At 35.8% G+C, this 16,977-nt stretch overlaps 1 protein-coding gene across 1 annotated transcript in view; it reads right to left on the bottom strand.

Annotated features, from left to right (window-relative positions):
• LOC145681015 (carcinine transporter-like) overlaps positions 1 to 16,977 on the bottom strand; it is a gene marked incomplete at its 3' end in the record, with an annotated part of 124,904 nt that overhangs the window by 11,807 nt on the left and 96,120 nt on the right. Inside the window, exons 4-8 of the mRNA XM_081752335.1 lie at positions 14,239 to 14,401; positions 10,288 to 10,445; positions 9,142 to 9,310; positions 7,686 to 7,907; positions 5,293 to 5,507 (exon numbers count right to left, since the gene is read on the bottom strand). Of these exons, the coding sequence (XP_081608461.1) occupies positions 5,293 to 5,507; positions 7,686 to 7,907; positions 9,142 to 9,310; positions 10,288 to 10,445; positions 14,239 to 14,401 (927 nt within the window). The remainder of the gene's footprint in view (positions 1 to 5,292; positions 5,508 to 7,685; positions 7,908 to 9,141; positions 9,311 to 10,287; positions 10,446 to 14,238; positions 14,402 to 16,977) is intronic.

Below are 16,977 nucleotides of genomic sequence, written 5' to 3'. Positions count from 1 at the left end.
AAAAAAAAAAAAAAATTGGCACCAATATCTCCCCTCGAACATGCAAGAGGTACATGACACGAACATGCAAGTGGTACCAAAACAAATTTTGCTTTATAGTGAATAGAATGAGGTATGAAGAATAGTCCCCCCAAAATTAGTGTAGGTGCTCTAGCCGATTTACCAATTTCCCTCAATAATACATTGTCAGTCAATTGTTTTTCAATGAGCTTCAGCACAAAGACTATTCTTCGTAGAAAAACGAATCGTACCTTGTTGTATTTGGAATGAATCAACCTCTCGAGTGGTATCACTCGCATGTGGGTACCATGTGCCTCTGGACGGAAAATTACCTTCAAAGGGAAATTTTGTCAGAGAAAATCACTCTCTTTCAAGTGTGGGTCCCTCTCCCCCCTGTGTTAACGCTTGGATCTCAAAATCGCCTAAAACATACTACATGGTGTATGTAATATCTGTGGAAAATATAAGGGTGGTAAAGAAAATTCCCCCACGTGGAGAGCATAACTCGTACTACTTTAAGGGAAAAACAGAAAATATCTGACACGTTCGTATTTATCCGAGGATCATAATTCGCAAACGATTTCGTGTCAAATTAGAGTAGCTTTCAAATGGTACCACTTACATGTCCCTATCGTGTCCCTGAGGGGTGAAATCCCGAAAAAGGGAATTTTTTCCTGAAAAAATCTCATTTCTTTCAATTTGGACGAGATTTTCTCACTTCTGATACACAATAGGGAAATTGTAATAGTATAGTTGGAAACAGTGCTTCATTATGAACACAACAAGGTACAAACCATGAACCTAGAATAAATAGAAAGTGTCAAAAAAATTCCCCCAAAATAGCTCTAAAATTTACCAAATTTTTTTCTTCTTCAATGTTAGTGACGTCACCACCCGTAGGCATCGCACGCATGACTGGAAAATGCCCATGAAACACGTTCTTTGATGCTTAAACGCTTGAATAAATGCAAAAAAAACGGTGTGAAAAGCTTAACTAGAGACTTATAAAGCAAATTCCAAAGGTCGACGCTATAGTACAGATCTGTTCCATCGGTCCCCAAAGGGTTAAATGACTAGAATCGGAAAATTTTTGCTATGAACTGTTTCTTATTCTGTTTGGCAGCAGACTGGAAAAGAAGAAAAGTGTTTTCTAATCCTTGCATGTAAATATTGAGATTAAGTTGCTAGAAGTTAGCCATTTTCTAATATGGCGTCCAGTGTCGACCATAATGATCCTACGAACTGTCTCCCGGTAATTTTCCAACCTTGATTGGACATGTAACAAAATGGCGAACTTTCATGTTGGTAACCGGAAATGCAGGATACTTACGCTAACATACCATACTATCTGTTCCGGACAGAAAAAACTACTCAAGTTCGGTTATCAAACTTTATAGCAACAGGTTCTGCGCTGAGAAAAAAAACAGCTGGAGTTGTTGGAGATTGCTGGATGGACGCTCACACACGCGCCATATTATCCGGCGTTGTTATTGTCCGAGGTCGGCCAGGAGATTTTTTCTCAGTGCAGAACTTGTTGCTCTAAAGCTTGATAACCAAACATGGATACATTTTCTATCCGAAACAGAATCATGTCGGCCAAGTCCGAACCGAATGCGAAATGCCCGCTGAATAGTAATCACAGAACCACCATTACGAATATACTCCTCCACAACAAACGTACGATGTTTACCACGCCACTCCATTGCGACTACTGAAAGTGGCACGTATACCGCTATCGATTGATACCCCTCCGCCGCTGTATCCCCACCAAAACTCACACAGCGCTCTCTTCAAACACGGGAGGTCTTTTTGCCGGACCTTGGCCATCATATTTTGAACCTGTAAGAAAGTAAGGTTACCATATTCTGGAATACCTAAATGCGGACACACTCCCATCAGTCATTCGTTATATAAGCATTTACTTTCAAAGCAAGAATGGTAAGTTTTATCTGTTACTTTTAAGTTTGCTTTTAAAACATTATAAAGATTATATTGAAATGTATAAAAAAAATGACTAAAGAGGAGTATTCATACAGATTCATGTGATTTTTCCTATTCACATTTTTCCCTAGAGGTGATCGTTTAAACACAAATAGTCAAGCATACATTTATATAAATTTATATCTGAAATTGAATTGACAACACACTTGAGCTAGAAAACGCAGACAAATCAGGCAGTTTTAGTAAATGTATGCGAAGAGAAATGTTTACTCTCAAAATTCGAACATGTCCCCATAAAAGCTGGCTTATGACAACCCTACTTCAACGACAGTGGACGTCAAGTACACAGAAGAAAATTTCATTGAAGTTATAAACTATCATTCACAAAGATTCTTTCCACTTCGATTCAAGAGACACGATAACTTCTTGAGAATAGAAATGGTAAAAGCTCTTACAAAAAGTTTTAATATCATGCAAAAGATTTTAATGCAGCCTCTTCTTTCGCACAGTCACCCTTAGCCCGTACACCTGAAGCTCGTGCGTAAAAACGAGACTGACTGTACCTACGTGTTAATAGAATCTGCAGTACTTGGGTTTCTCGAACACTTACTCCTGAGATTCTGTAGTTTAAAACCGAGTTGATATTAATCACTGATAACACCAACGGATGGCAAGGGGAGGTGAGCGTCTCCAGGTGGTTTATGTCTGTCTTTGCCCCGCCTTCCTCCAGACATATTATATAGTAATGTACGTCGAGTAATATAAAATTATCACTTTGGGTATACATAAAATAGTTGTCCCTCCCCCCAAAACATTATCTGAGTATGCTCGTAGTCTCTAGTATTTGCATCACTGAAATTAATAATTTACGTTCTTTTCTGAATCAATATTTTGTTCCTTTATTCGTTATTTCTTTTTTGGTACTATCTTCTTCATTCGTTTATATTTTTTCTTTTCTTTTCTTTTTTAAAATTTCTTGCCCTTGCTTTTAATTTTCGTTTCCACATGTGCAATAATACGAGGTGAAAGCTATAAACTCAATGGCTGCATGGGCATGCACCCAGTGAAGCACGAGAGCAGTAATTGACATAATGATGATTCATGTATTCTACACGTACATCTCTCCTCCCCATAATTACCAAAAATTTCACTTATGAACAGCACAATCCTGTCATCAGTAATGATTTTAGGAGGCCTGGGTGGTAGCCTTTTTAAAATCCACTGGGGTGAGAAATAGTATGGTAAATTACTGGTGACGCACAGTGAGTATGAACGGAGATATGAGGTCGAGCTCCTTCGTGGCTAAACAGTTACCGTACGCGCCTTTGGCCTGAGAGACCAGAGTTCAATTTCTGGCGGGAGCTCATGTGGTTGAGAACCCACGTTAAGCTGTAGGTCCATGTCTTATATAGCCTCGCTGCTGAAAGGGACACAAAACTCAAAATCAAATCAAATTGGAGATATGGCGCTAGAGAATAATTTCGTAGCTTTTGTCTGCAGGGCACCGTCTGAAATTATCACTGGGTTTTTCAGCATACACACGTCCTTCTACATACGTTAGTTTTGGTGCTGCCATGTAGTAGCAAACATACGTAAACTGTCAAGAGCAGTGTGCAAGTGTATTGGATTTGAGAAAAGTGCATTCGGAGACTTTCACATAACTAAAGAGTGTTACGGCAAGTCTTCACTAGCGAGATTAAAATTTTTGGAGTGTAGCGCCTCTTTTCAGCACCGAGACTAGATGAGACATTGGCTTTAAACTTGAAATATGAATAATATGCTCTCCCACTGGAAATTGAGGACTACGAATAGTGTATAGTTGTCAGTGACCATCTGCTATTGCAGCTTGATAAGAAATCATGACATGTGTCGTACGTGTGAGAAAACTATTTCTCGTAGCTTAACTTGTGAACAAAAGATGGAACAAGTAAGACATTTAAAAAGTGATGAATAGTTACACGTTCACTTTGCTACATAAAAAGAAACCTATAACCATCTGCGATCGTATTTGTCGGTCGCCCACATCCCTATGACTTACTTCGACTAATGACAAGAAGGTATTGAGAAAGCTGATATTGTTCCTCCGTTTCTAAAGAAGGTAAGCGCATTTGACGCTACTTGTTCGACTTTTCATTCCAAGACAGTACTTCTCTGACAGTTATCGTTTTCACCGAAAGTAAATAAAATCCGACAGAACAGTAAGGAACAGAAATTCATGCTTGAGGTTACTTACAATTCTCAAGGAATTGTCTATTTGGAATTTGTTCCATGAAAACAGAACAATGCAATTAAAGCTTCATGTAGGTATTATACATCCTTTGCTACACCTCATTCATTGTAAACTGCCTGAGATATGGTGAAATGGAAAATAGTACCTTCACCATGATAATGCGCTTTGGCAACGATTTCTACTTGTCGCAGAGTTTCTCGTAAATATGAAACGTCTGCGTTTCAACGATCTGCTTATTCCCCTGTGGTGGACAAACACCATGCTAGTGGGGTTTCTCGGGGTTGTCCCGTTTCCTCAAACTTTCTTCATTCCACCATTTCATTCATTTCTCATCATCACCGTCTCCTTTAGCCTAACTGGCATAATCGTGGGACGTAAAACTTAAAAAAATTCATTTTTCATTTCCGATGTGATTTTTTTTTACTTCTTTTCCCAGAAGAAATAACATCTGAAGGGATGTCAGAGGCAAAAACAGCATTGCAGGTAACATTCCAGTAACCCTTCTCTCCTTCTCTTAAAAATGATTTCCAGTAGCTGTACCAACTTTTTTTTTTTTTTTTTTTTTTTACTACTTCGTGCCAGCGGCGCAAATCTGTCTTCAACGTTAGGGGGGGACGGGTAAGACTGTTCTCATAATCATTTTTTTTAAGCCATGTTCAAAATGTTTATGAAGTTGAAAAACAATTAGCTACTGTGGAGGATCAGGGGAGCAGAGTTGGCTTCAACATCGCGAGGCAGGTAGATTTGAGGCTTATTCTGGAGGACATCAATTTCATCTCACTTCCCTCTATGGCAATCGGACACATATAATCACATTTGTACCCCTTAAAAAAAAAAAAAAAAAAATTCAAATCGGATTATTGGGGAACAGTCCCCCCGGTTCCAAGATTGGAGGGGACATGTCCCCCTCATTCCCCGGGATTTGCTCCAGTGCTTCGTGCATTTGGTGTTTTGAAATAAGCACACAAGGAACTATGAGAGTCATCCACGAACTTTTGAACTTTACCCCATTTCACTTATGAATCCAAAACTGGTCAATAATTTTAAGTTCTACTATTTGTAGAGTATTAAACAGAATTGAATTGCAGTACTTAATTATCTAATATGTAGTAAATACTTACGTGTAGATGTTATTATAGCAGCCACAGAGGTCAAAGTCACTATGACATAGAAAGCAGCCTGTGACCATCTACGGCCATATTTGTCTGTCACCCACATTCCTATGATATAGGCAGGGCCTTCGACCAGTGACGAGAAGAAGAAATTGAGAAATGGATTGCCAGACATATTGTTCACATTCAGTACAATGATGCAATAACTTACTCCATTTACAGCCCTGAAAGAAATGGTAAGAATTTAAAATGATATTTTCAAACACATCGTAGTACAAACAGCGTTCATTTCTAATTGGAAAATGTATGACGTCAGAGTGCATTTTAAAGCTCGGAGCAGTGGCAGAGTGAAACAGAGAGCCAAGGCTGGGTTGGGGAAGAAGAAGGAAAAGTGTAAAGATGTGTTAACAGTATACGAGTGGTTTAACTATAATAATAATAATAATAATAATAATAATAATAATAATAATAATAATAATAATAATAATAATAATAATAATAATAATAATAATAATAATGTTGTTATTCGTTGCCAGTCGCCACTGTTCTTGTACACAGTTGGATTCCTTGCTTTCCTTCTTAAGTGCGTTTGTCTGGTTTTCTGAGAATATGAGAAGCAAACTACGACGTCACACAACATGGAGTTGAAAGTTACTGGCATTGTATAAGGTCTAAGTTGCCTTGCCTGCTCATTCTACTGCTTGTCGCGATTACTGAAATGCGAGAAGCAGTCACAGTGCAATGAGTTGGAAATGACTGACATATACCATAAGTATAAGGTCGAAGTTGTCTTGTCTGCTCTTCCTACTGCTTGTTGTGGTCACCAAATGACAGAAGCAATATGACATCAAAGTTCAATGAGTTAGAAATGACTGATATAGACCAAAAGTATAAGGTCAAAGTTGCCTTACCTGCTATTCCTACTGCTTGTTGTGATTACTGAAAATGCGGGAAACAATCTATGACGTCATAGTGCAATGAGTTGGAAATGACTGACATAGACCATTAATATAGGTCGAAGTTGCCTTGTCCGCTCTTCCTACTACTTGTTGTGGTCACCGAATAACAGAAACAATTTATGACGTCACAGTACAATGAGTTAGAAATGACTGATATAGACCATAAGTATAAGGTCGAAGTTGCCTTGCCTTCTCTTCCTACTATTTGTTGTAATTACTGAGAATGCGAGGAGCATGCTATCACACCAGTGCATTAAGTTTGAAATTACTAATCTATGATGTAAACTGTAATACTTGTTCACGATTTCTGAACATTGATAGCCCAGTTTATGTCTCTGCGTTTGGTTCTCATACCGGCAAATAAGAGTCTTATCTGTTCGTCCTCTTCCGAATAGTTTGACGAAAGATAGGGTCTATATTAACATACTTACAGCATACTTGGTACCTACGCTATATACCATCACCATCTTGAGCGAGTCACTTAATTCCTGACTGTATTATATTGAGTTTGGTTCATTAAGAAAAAAGAATGTTAGCTGTGTTGTCTCGGAAAGTATCCCTTTCTATAATAGCGGAGATCTGTTTCGTCTAATATTTCGGCTAGAAAACCACATCTTTTCTGCTCTCGTGGTAAACACCAAAACTAAATTATTCTATTCGCGTACGAAGGAACTCAGATGTGAAATTACGCTAAAATTAATCTAAGAGTAAATGATATCCAGGAATGCTCGTATTCCAAACGTACATTACAACGCTCTCAACCATAAATTCTCCTAATATAACTGTCCCTATAGAATCAATTACTCACTTTTAAATTTTGTTACCGGATACCTGTCTCTTCATACGATACACTCTTGACAAAAACAATTGCTCTTGAGTAAATTAAATTAGACAATTACAGGTGTAAAATGCATCTTAAATTCCTATACCGTACCCTATTTTCAAGTGTGCAACAGATGTTTCCTCTACAATAACACTGCAACTCCTCACAACTCAACGTTTGATGCCATTTTTAATACATGAGATACGAGCTCCTGGATAAAAGAAAACGGGAGACTGGAGAAAGTTTTACTAAATACGAGACCTCCTGAATAATACAGGAAAGTTGATAACCCTAATGAAAAGTGAGCGGAGATAAAATGAAATTAGATCGAAATATAGCTCGTTTACATTGTCCTGTGTCAATCTTTCATACTGAAGCTACGAGCTCTCCATCCAATACTCGTTTAACAATATTAGATACAGTAAGTAAACATATGCTTAATAATTTCTTTACGTATATGCATATATGTGATCTGTATGTTTTCACATTAAACATACCGAGTCCTTTTTGAGCAGATCAACATTTTGTTTTATTTATAAAATAGAAGTAAAATCTTTAAGATACTTTAGTCTAGTTATATTGAACCAATATCATTTACAATGTATAATTTCCTTACTTACCAGATTGCAGTTACAAGTATTGTTCTAATGGCTATTCTCTTCGTCTTAAATAGACTCGCTATTCCATACGTCTTCTCGCGTGTATCAGCTACTTTCTTCAAAATTTCCATGTAGTTAGGTGGTAACGTTTTCCCGTTTATTTTCGCTATCTCTTCTAATACTTCCCCAGCCTTCTCAACTTTCCCCTGAGATGCCAACCAATGGGGTGATTCAGGGACTAGCCTTACAAAAACAATTATACATTTATTATCAGTCATTCTAGTACTTCGTTGTTAAAAATAAACCATTAAAGCTCTTTCCTAAACTGTCCACTACTTTTTTTTTAAATTTTAGTGAAAAATTTAAAGAAAACGTTATTATATGAATTAGCTATTATATGACTATATCTAGAAAACGTTATTACATAACCATATCTACAAAACGCTATTATATGAATTAACTATTATATGACCATATCTACAAAACGTTATTATATGACCATATCTACAAAACGCTATTATATGGACTAACTATTATATGACCATATCTACAAAATCTATTATATGAAATAACTATTATATGACCATATCTACAAAACGCTATTATATGGACTATTATATGACCATATCTACAAAATGCTATTATATGAAATAACTATTATATGACGATATCTACAAAACGCTATTGTATGGACTAACTATTATATGATCATATCTACAAAACGCTATTATATAAAATAACTATTATATGACATATCTACAAAACGCTATTGTATGGACTAACTATTATATGATAATATCTACAAAACGCTATTATATGAAATAACTATTATATGACCATATCTACAAAACGCTATTATATGGACTAACTATTATATGACATATCTACAAAACGCTATTATATGAAATAACTATTATATGACCATATCTACAAAATGCTATTGTATGGACTAACTATTATATGATCATATCTACAAAACGCTATTGTATGAAAAAACTATTATATGACATATCTACAAAACGCTATTATATGAAATAACTATTATATGACCATATCTACAAAATGCTATTGTATGGACTAACTATTATATGATCATATCTACAAAACGCTATTATATGAAATAACTATTATGTGACCATATCTACAAAACGCTATTACATGGACTAAAATACAAAAGAGAAAATACGAACTGTAATAAAGCTATTTATACTCTCAACAATATTAATAGAGTCCGCTACATTTATGATTTGTTAATTGAATTGCGAAGACGCAAATACGAACAATAAAAATGCTATCTAAAATTCAAAAACTGAAGTTAAAATTATATGAAGCATATAAGTTACAATTTCAATGTAATAATACACTGCTTGCAATCATTTAAACACCGTTTACTTTTGGCAACTCTGAACATCCACCTCTGAACAAGTTTTACTTTTATTCCTGTGAACAATGTTGAAAGTATCTACTTTGAACTTACTTATAAAGAAAGAAGAAGATTAGGCAAGGCACTGTGGTGGAAATTTGAAATATTACCCAGTCTCTGGCCAACCATGCTACCAAAGGTAAAATACACAAGCCTACCGTCCACCCGACACACTGCAACATGCAAAACTTCGCTCTGCGTTCACTGTCGGTAATTTCCATTCCTGTAAAGAATTCAAAGGAAACACATAAACAATAAAACAAAAGGAGAGAAATTACCTACAGCATTATATGACAACATTCCAGCAATGTTTTTGGATAACCCCTTTAGTTTGATAACGTTATTGAAATTTCTTATCAATTGCCTACATATACCTAAATTTAAAGTTATTTGAATTTAATTTCAAATTTTACCATTGTGTGGGTTCACTTTTCCCAAATCTTTCTTGTGTCATAACTTGATCATTTATGTCCATTAGCAGCTAAAACTTCGAAACAAATTACATCTTTGGAAGGTGTAACTAAATCTGTTACAGAATATGTAAAACACATTTTTACAGTTGAGGAGTATTCCTGGTAAGTAACAACATATAAGTGTCGCACAACTCTCCACTGATAGTTTGTTTCCCTAATCATAATCAATGTGTACGCCCAACACATACTGCTTGTATGGTTATTCATACCTTCTGTATATGTGTAATAGATCAAAACTCTTTCCTAACTGGAACAGGAAACACATGTAACTAGATAACAAGTGGCCCTCAGACTTGATCCACGGTTTATATAGATAACGTTGACCGAATATTTTATTTTCATTGCAGGTGTTCACTGCAGAATTGACAAAAGACTTTTGATGCACGAAACATTATGAAAAATAATACAAGAAGATACCTTAATGAAAATCAGGAAAATGTATTATCAGCGTTGAACAACTCTCAACTCACATTGTTTTCCTAATCTTAATAAATGTATATAGAAAACATATACAGCACTCTTTGTACTACTTCTCATACTAATATGTGTCATGGAAGAAAAGTCTTTTTCTCAGTGCTACAGTGGAAACCTGTAATTAGACAACAAGTGGCCCTCAGACTTTATCCACGGCTCATTCGATAAGTCTGATAACTCTGCTTGTAGATAGCATAGCACTGAATAAGTTACATTAAAATGAGTATTACATATGTAGTGTCTATATACATACCAATTGCAATAGGTGTCTGATACACAGCAAGAGATGCTCCATTCCCCAGGGCAGAAGCCGTAGCAAACAATGGAAAATAGTCAGCGGTAACAGCCGTTAGAACACGGCCAGTAACAAGAGTTAGTAGTGACACAAACAGAATTGGTCTCCGGCCTAAACTGCAATAAGCAAATCAGTTTTAAAACAAATTCAATCTTCGAAGTCAGTTATACATTGATAAGATATAGAATCCCTTTCCTCCTATAAAAGTAAACATGAGGTAGATCATAAAATCTTTAAAATCCAACTTTTCATGGAAGAATTATTCAGACTAATTAAGATGTGTAATTTTCATGATACATGTATAATGCAATTCTGGTAATACATTACGAACTCTTAATTCAATTAACATTTGTAAATTTAATTACGAAGGGATATCAACAGCTTTGGGCAATCACCTAGAAAGTGACGAACTATGCTCCCCTTTTGACATGCATTTATAGTTGGGTCCTTGTATATCAACCATGCAAATTCTGGACTCGTTACACCAACTCTTTCACTGAACATACAATAGTTGAGAAACTTGAGGCATGGAGCGCCATTAAGTTCCTTTATCTTCAAGGGAAATCAGCGAAGGAGATACTTGAAGAGATTAAAGAAGTTTATATGATGATGACAGCAAATTCCATAAGCTGGTATCTAAGTGGAAACGGCAATTCCAAACTGGACACCTGACCACCAAGGACCCTTCTAGATTTGCAAGACTATCTTTCACCGATGATGTCGCCTTGACGGAGAAACGTAAGATCATAATAGAAGACAAGAGCATAAAAATCGAATGTGTTATGTGTGAAATAGGTTTCCTGGAGTATTATTCATAATCTGCTGCATTTTCAGAAAGTATCAGCATGGTGAATGCCACGACTGGTCACATCTTTTCAGAAGAGAAATCGCGATTACCTACAAGAGAAGTGTTATGTCGCTGTGGGGTGGATGAAGAGGTTTTTATCTTTTTCGGCAGACTAGTGACAATAGATGAAAGTTTGGTTTATCTTTATGACCCAGAAACAAAGGAAATGAGTAAACAATGGAAACAACTCTCCAACCCTACCCTTAAAAAAGCCACAAGTGCAGAAGTCTGCCGCCAAGGTGGTGCTTTCCGTTTTCTGGAACTGTGAAGGGATAATCATGACAAATTACCTACTACAGGGGCAAATTATTACTAGCACCTATTAGAAGAAACGTCGTGAATTGGTCACTAAAGTGTCGCTGTTGTTAACAGACAATGCACCGGTTCATTTCGTCCATGTTTCTATGATGAAGGCAGAAGAATTAAGATATGAAATATTGCTCCAGTCCCATACTCACCGGACCTAACATCAAGTGACTTCTTTCTCTTCCGAGAAAAAAACATCCACTCAGAGGATGCCATTTTGACAGTAGGGATGACGTCATTTCTGTGGTTGAACTGTTGTTTCACTGCAGATTTTTATAAAACGGGCTTACGGAAAGTGAAAACCTGTTGACCTGTGAAATGTGTCAGTAGGCACGGTGACTACGTAGAGAAGGACTAACATTATCATGGTGTCAGAATTCTCCAGAGTGGATTTTTTCTAGGTGATTGGACGAATTTTTTGATACCCCCTCGTATTAATAAAATAGTGACATCAATATTTAATGTATGATTATTAACAAATGCTTCCACGTGTTACTGTGAATAATATTTTGTATCCTTCCCCCTCTACCTTTCATAAGAATTCGTTTGAACTCGAGATAAAGTGACAAGGATGAACGAAATCTAACTGACTTATGGTTTTTAATATTTGAGTAATATACAGTATATGTTATGTTCTCCACAATTTGTAAACATATCTTTAAAACTAAGACCGTATAATAAATCAATCCTGGTCTCATTTTTAAAAAATCAAGCAGTCATAGTTTTAAAAATGAAAAATGAAAAAATAAACTGTGTCAGAGACCAACATTTAAACTACTAGTAAAAATAAAGGGGCCTTTTGCAAAGTCATTTTGACGTATGATTAGTGTCATACGTCAGAACGACTCTGTATAAGGCCCAAATAGTTTAAGGTAATTTCTTATCCTGATACACAATAATAAGTCAATTTAACATACAGTCTTAAAATTCTCGTTATAATAATTCACAGTAACTTTATATATATATATATATATATATATATATATATATATATATATATATATATATATATATATTTCAAATCAAAATTTAATATAAACACTCTTTACTTTATGTTTAATCATATGGTAAAGTACACAGATTTTCACCCTCTAAATCGCAAAATTTGTTCTCTATTAAATTTTACGGCATATTACTTTGGCGTAACTGTTTGTTTTCGATTGTACCACATTAATGTCCTTAGGTTTCGTAACTTAAAAAAATGATTCATTCTTAGATATTGTGTGTGAATCCTTGGAATAACATACCTAACATTTGGCGTTAATATTCAGTATTTATTATTTATTTCAATTACATTGAGAGAGACAACACCGAAGGCGTTCCTGTTCCTTATTTATTTATTTATTTATTTATTTATTACATTCATGTAAACAGCGTGTTCTTCTTTTCTCATTTTAATCATTTTTAACCCTTCAAATTTGATATATTGCATTTCTAAATAGTTCCACTTTTATAATATTCAAATTTTCCTTTCTTCATTGAGAAAGTGCCAAATGTGAGGATTCGCTTAAGTTGAAGATGCAAAGTTCGGTAAATGAACTGTTATAAAAACAAAATAAGTTACCACATTTTTTAAAACGTTATCAAAATTTCGCTTTTATAAGGAAAAACTGGAGTCGATCATCTAACATTCAAGTTCCATTTATTTATTGAAGAATTGCCCAATTAAGTTAATGATGTGAAATTCGGTATATATACTGTAAGTGAAAACAGTTTTGGCAGTTTTGAAAACTCCGCTTCTAATTGCTAATTCCCTATATTTATTCACGAAGTGCCATATATAGGGGCTTGTTTAATTAAGTTAGAGACATCAAATTCTGTACATAAACTCTCAACGAGAAATAGTGAGACACGTGTTTCCGCTGTTTGGAAAATTTGCTTCTTAGGGAGGGAAAGATGGCCATCACTATGAAATCCAAATTCCTCTTTATTGAAGAAAGTGTCCATTGTGAGAATTCGCTTAAGCTGGAAATGTGAGAATCGATATATAAACTTTTAAATAAAATAAAAAAATAATTAAATATATATTGCAGAGTTTACGAGAATTCTACTTCTCAAGAGGGAAGAGGGTCTCTCTCTCTCTCTCTCTCTCTCTTTCAATGTGATACGTCAGGAAACCACATGTCAAATTTCTGACTCTTCAAGCCAGATGTAAGCGCTCAACTAATGATTATCCGGATTCCCTATAGGTTCGTTGTCAATAGGGTGCGGATATTTAGGCACTTCAAACAGGAATTAGAAAAAAACTCAGTAAAACAGTCGCTTTCGTTCTGTAAATTTCCATGACTAAGATGCTTCTCGCAGAGGAAGACCAACCACAGAAAAAGTGAATGATATTCTTGCGAATGTTGAGTAAGACCGGCATCAAAATAGTCATGGCATAGCCAATGACCTAAACATAATTGATCAGTCCTAAATCATTTGTAGAAAGCTGACTAAAAAGATTTCTTGCTCCTTGTTGGTATGCAACCGTCTTATTTTGTTGAATGTATGGTTGCAGCATATTCAGGATAAACAATTCAGAGTTGCAGGAATTACTTTATTTTTTAAACTATTTTTAAAAACACTGAAATTTATAAACTTCCTTTGAGAAGTGTTTACTAAATTACTGGAAACTGCTTCGGAATATGACCAACGGCTCTTGATATAATCACGCATAGCCCTACATACACACATACAGATGAACTGAAGATCTTTTTCTTAATAAATGACGGATGAAACAGGAAAGAAGAATAGAAATAAAATGAATAACTTACGAATCAGCTAGATGTCCGAATACTGCTGTTCCTATGATGCTACCAACACGACCCCATACGTAAGCGTTCGTCACATACATGTCTTTGTCACATACCCAATTCTCATCTGTAGCAGCTGTTCGGCTGTACCATGTTCTATCATAGTCCCAGCCATAACGACAATCTGCAAATAGGAACAGAAAGCAAGTCAGTAAAGAAATGAACGGTTAAAATTTTGACGGCATTATTTGTGTTGTCATATTAGTCTAATCCCTGGTTCGATTTCTGGTGGGAACTCATATGGTTCGAATCGTACATTAAGCTGTAGGTCCACGTCTCATTTAGCCTCGCTGTTGAAAGTTATATTAAACTGAAAATAAAATAAAATATTACCCACATAGCACACGACGTCTCTAGGACGTCCCATTTTGATCTCAAATACCCCATATAGTTCCTGGGATTATCGGGACAATGAGTAGAGATCCTATTGACGTCCTGCATGGAACGTCCTAAAGGATTTCCAAGAGGATTTCCACGGGACATTCCGGATGAGACAGGAGATCACAAGGAAATCCAACACCGGACATACCAAGGACCACATTATGCTATGATTTACCAGTGGACATCCCTTTGAAGTCTCGTTGAATATCTCGTTTTCCGGGATAATAACGGACATCTGGATATCCTGCGGAGGTGCTATCGATGTCCCGGGAGCAAATACGGATTTTCCCGGGATGTTACGTTGTCCAATGCGGATCAGTCTCGGACGTCCATGTGCTATGTGGATAGTCTAATGCATTTTGATGATTAAGTAAGATTATTTTCAAACCATATGCAAAGAAGATGATACAAAATAATGCATAATTATAAAATGAAATGAAATCTTTGTGTTTTACGTCCCACGGCTATGCCGGTGAGGCTAAAGGAGACGGTGAAGATGAGAAATGAATGAAATGGTGGAATGAAGAAACTGGGAGGAAACGGGAGAACTCGGAGAAAACCCACGACCACAGTGCTTGTCCGTCACAAAGTCCACACGTCGCGAACTGGGATCCAACCAGGGACCCCAAGCACCGGAGGTGAACGCTCTACCACTGAACCATCGCGCCCCAATGCATAATTACAATCTACATTACCACACTTAACTGTAATAAGACATCCTTTCAAAAAGTCACTGACGTCGTTAGGTATTTGATATTGGGGGTACTTGCTACATTTCATATGCGTAAGTTATTTTGTAACCACACACTGGTTTGTTTTCGTTTGGTTTAATTTCATAGGAGAAATTTAATGATGTACTGTAAATCACGTAGAGCAAAACCATCATCATTCATAAGCCTAGAAGTACACTATCGCCCGAAATAAAAAAAAAAACACTCAAAACATCGGATTATAATAAGAGAAAAGAATATTCCAAGAAAACAATATGTTCTGAAAAGTACCATCACTATAAACACAAACGGAATTCTAGGTTCATCTCTGCAAGAACGTACAATCTCCAAAACATACCACAACAATTCTAGAAACTTAGGCAGTTTTACCTGCAAAGGAAAACATGTTAATTATGTCAAAATAGTATACATAGAATAGGGTCAATTAGCTTACTGAAAAACCAAACAGCATTCATTTAAGTTCTCAATCTTTGTCAGTGGGTACCAAACTGTGTCCTGATATTTTTCGAAACAAATATTCTAACTTTTCTTTCATTATTAATGGTGAAAGTGCAAAACCTAGCATCTCCACTTTTTATGTAATTTTAGATTTTGGACGCATTCAATTCTCCATAAACGAATCTAAGTGTGTGCAAAAGCTCGTAAACGAAAACCCAATAAAAAAAAACGTGAAAAACTGACTTTTAAAACCTCGTATCCCATCTAAGCTAATGTAAAAGCAGAACTTTTTTTTTTCTCCTGAAAAGTTTTGTTTTGATGAGTTGCGAGGTTTTGCACTTTCGCCGTCGTATATCTTAAAGATCTTGATGAGTATAAGTATATGATTCCGATACTTCTGGGTTATAATTAAAATCAAATGTTTTCACCGACGAAAAACCATAAAACTTAATCAACTAAAACTCCTAGTACCTAAGAAAAAATTGTCCTCGCGAAAGAATATTTCACTTCTCAAATAAAAAAGAAAAAGTAAGTATTTGCTGCATGTCGCCTATTACAAGAATGTGTTGATTACAAAGATCATTATTGAAAGCTGGATATACCTAATCTCATAGCATTGTAATCCTGGCATTTAAACATTAAATTGCATTATGTTCTTGTACGCATGCTATATTATTACCAATAATCCTATAAATGGGGACAACGGCTGTTGGTTCGAATTTAATAAATATTTTTATAGTTTTATACTACGAACACATATCAGGTTCGGATTCAGTGATGGAATATAAGGTATAGTATAAGTTTATACTAGGTCAGGATTTTTCAAACTGTGCGGCGCGCCTACCTGGAGAGGCGAGAGGACTTTTAGGAAAAGATTCTACAAAGGAATATATATATATAATGCAACACCCGTACTTAAGTCCGCACCCTTCTTCTTTAGCAATACATAGTGATCTAAGATTGTATTACCTCTGTTCCACATAAGACTAGGGATGACTCTTTCACCATTGGCTTAAATATGAGCGAAACGTAGTTATCATAGTAATGGCCTTTCTTTTAAGGACATGTATTTACGTTGTTGACATATTTCATTTTTTTTGCAGGAGAGGCGCGTTCAGATTTTGGTGGTTGAGGGGAGCCTCAACTGCAA

The sequence above is a fragment of the Thermobia domestica genome, chromosome 1, assembly GCF_964235325.1.
Source record: "Thermobia domestica chromosome 1, izTheDome1.hap1.1, whole genome shotgun sequence".
Taxonomy (NCBI): domain Eukaryota; kingdom Metazoa; phylum Arthropoda; class Insecta; order Zygentoma; family Lepismatidae; genus Thermobia; species Thermobia domestica.
The sequence above is the reverse complement of the archived record's forward strand: the minus strand, read 5'-3'. Positions and strand labels throughout refer to the sequence as shown.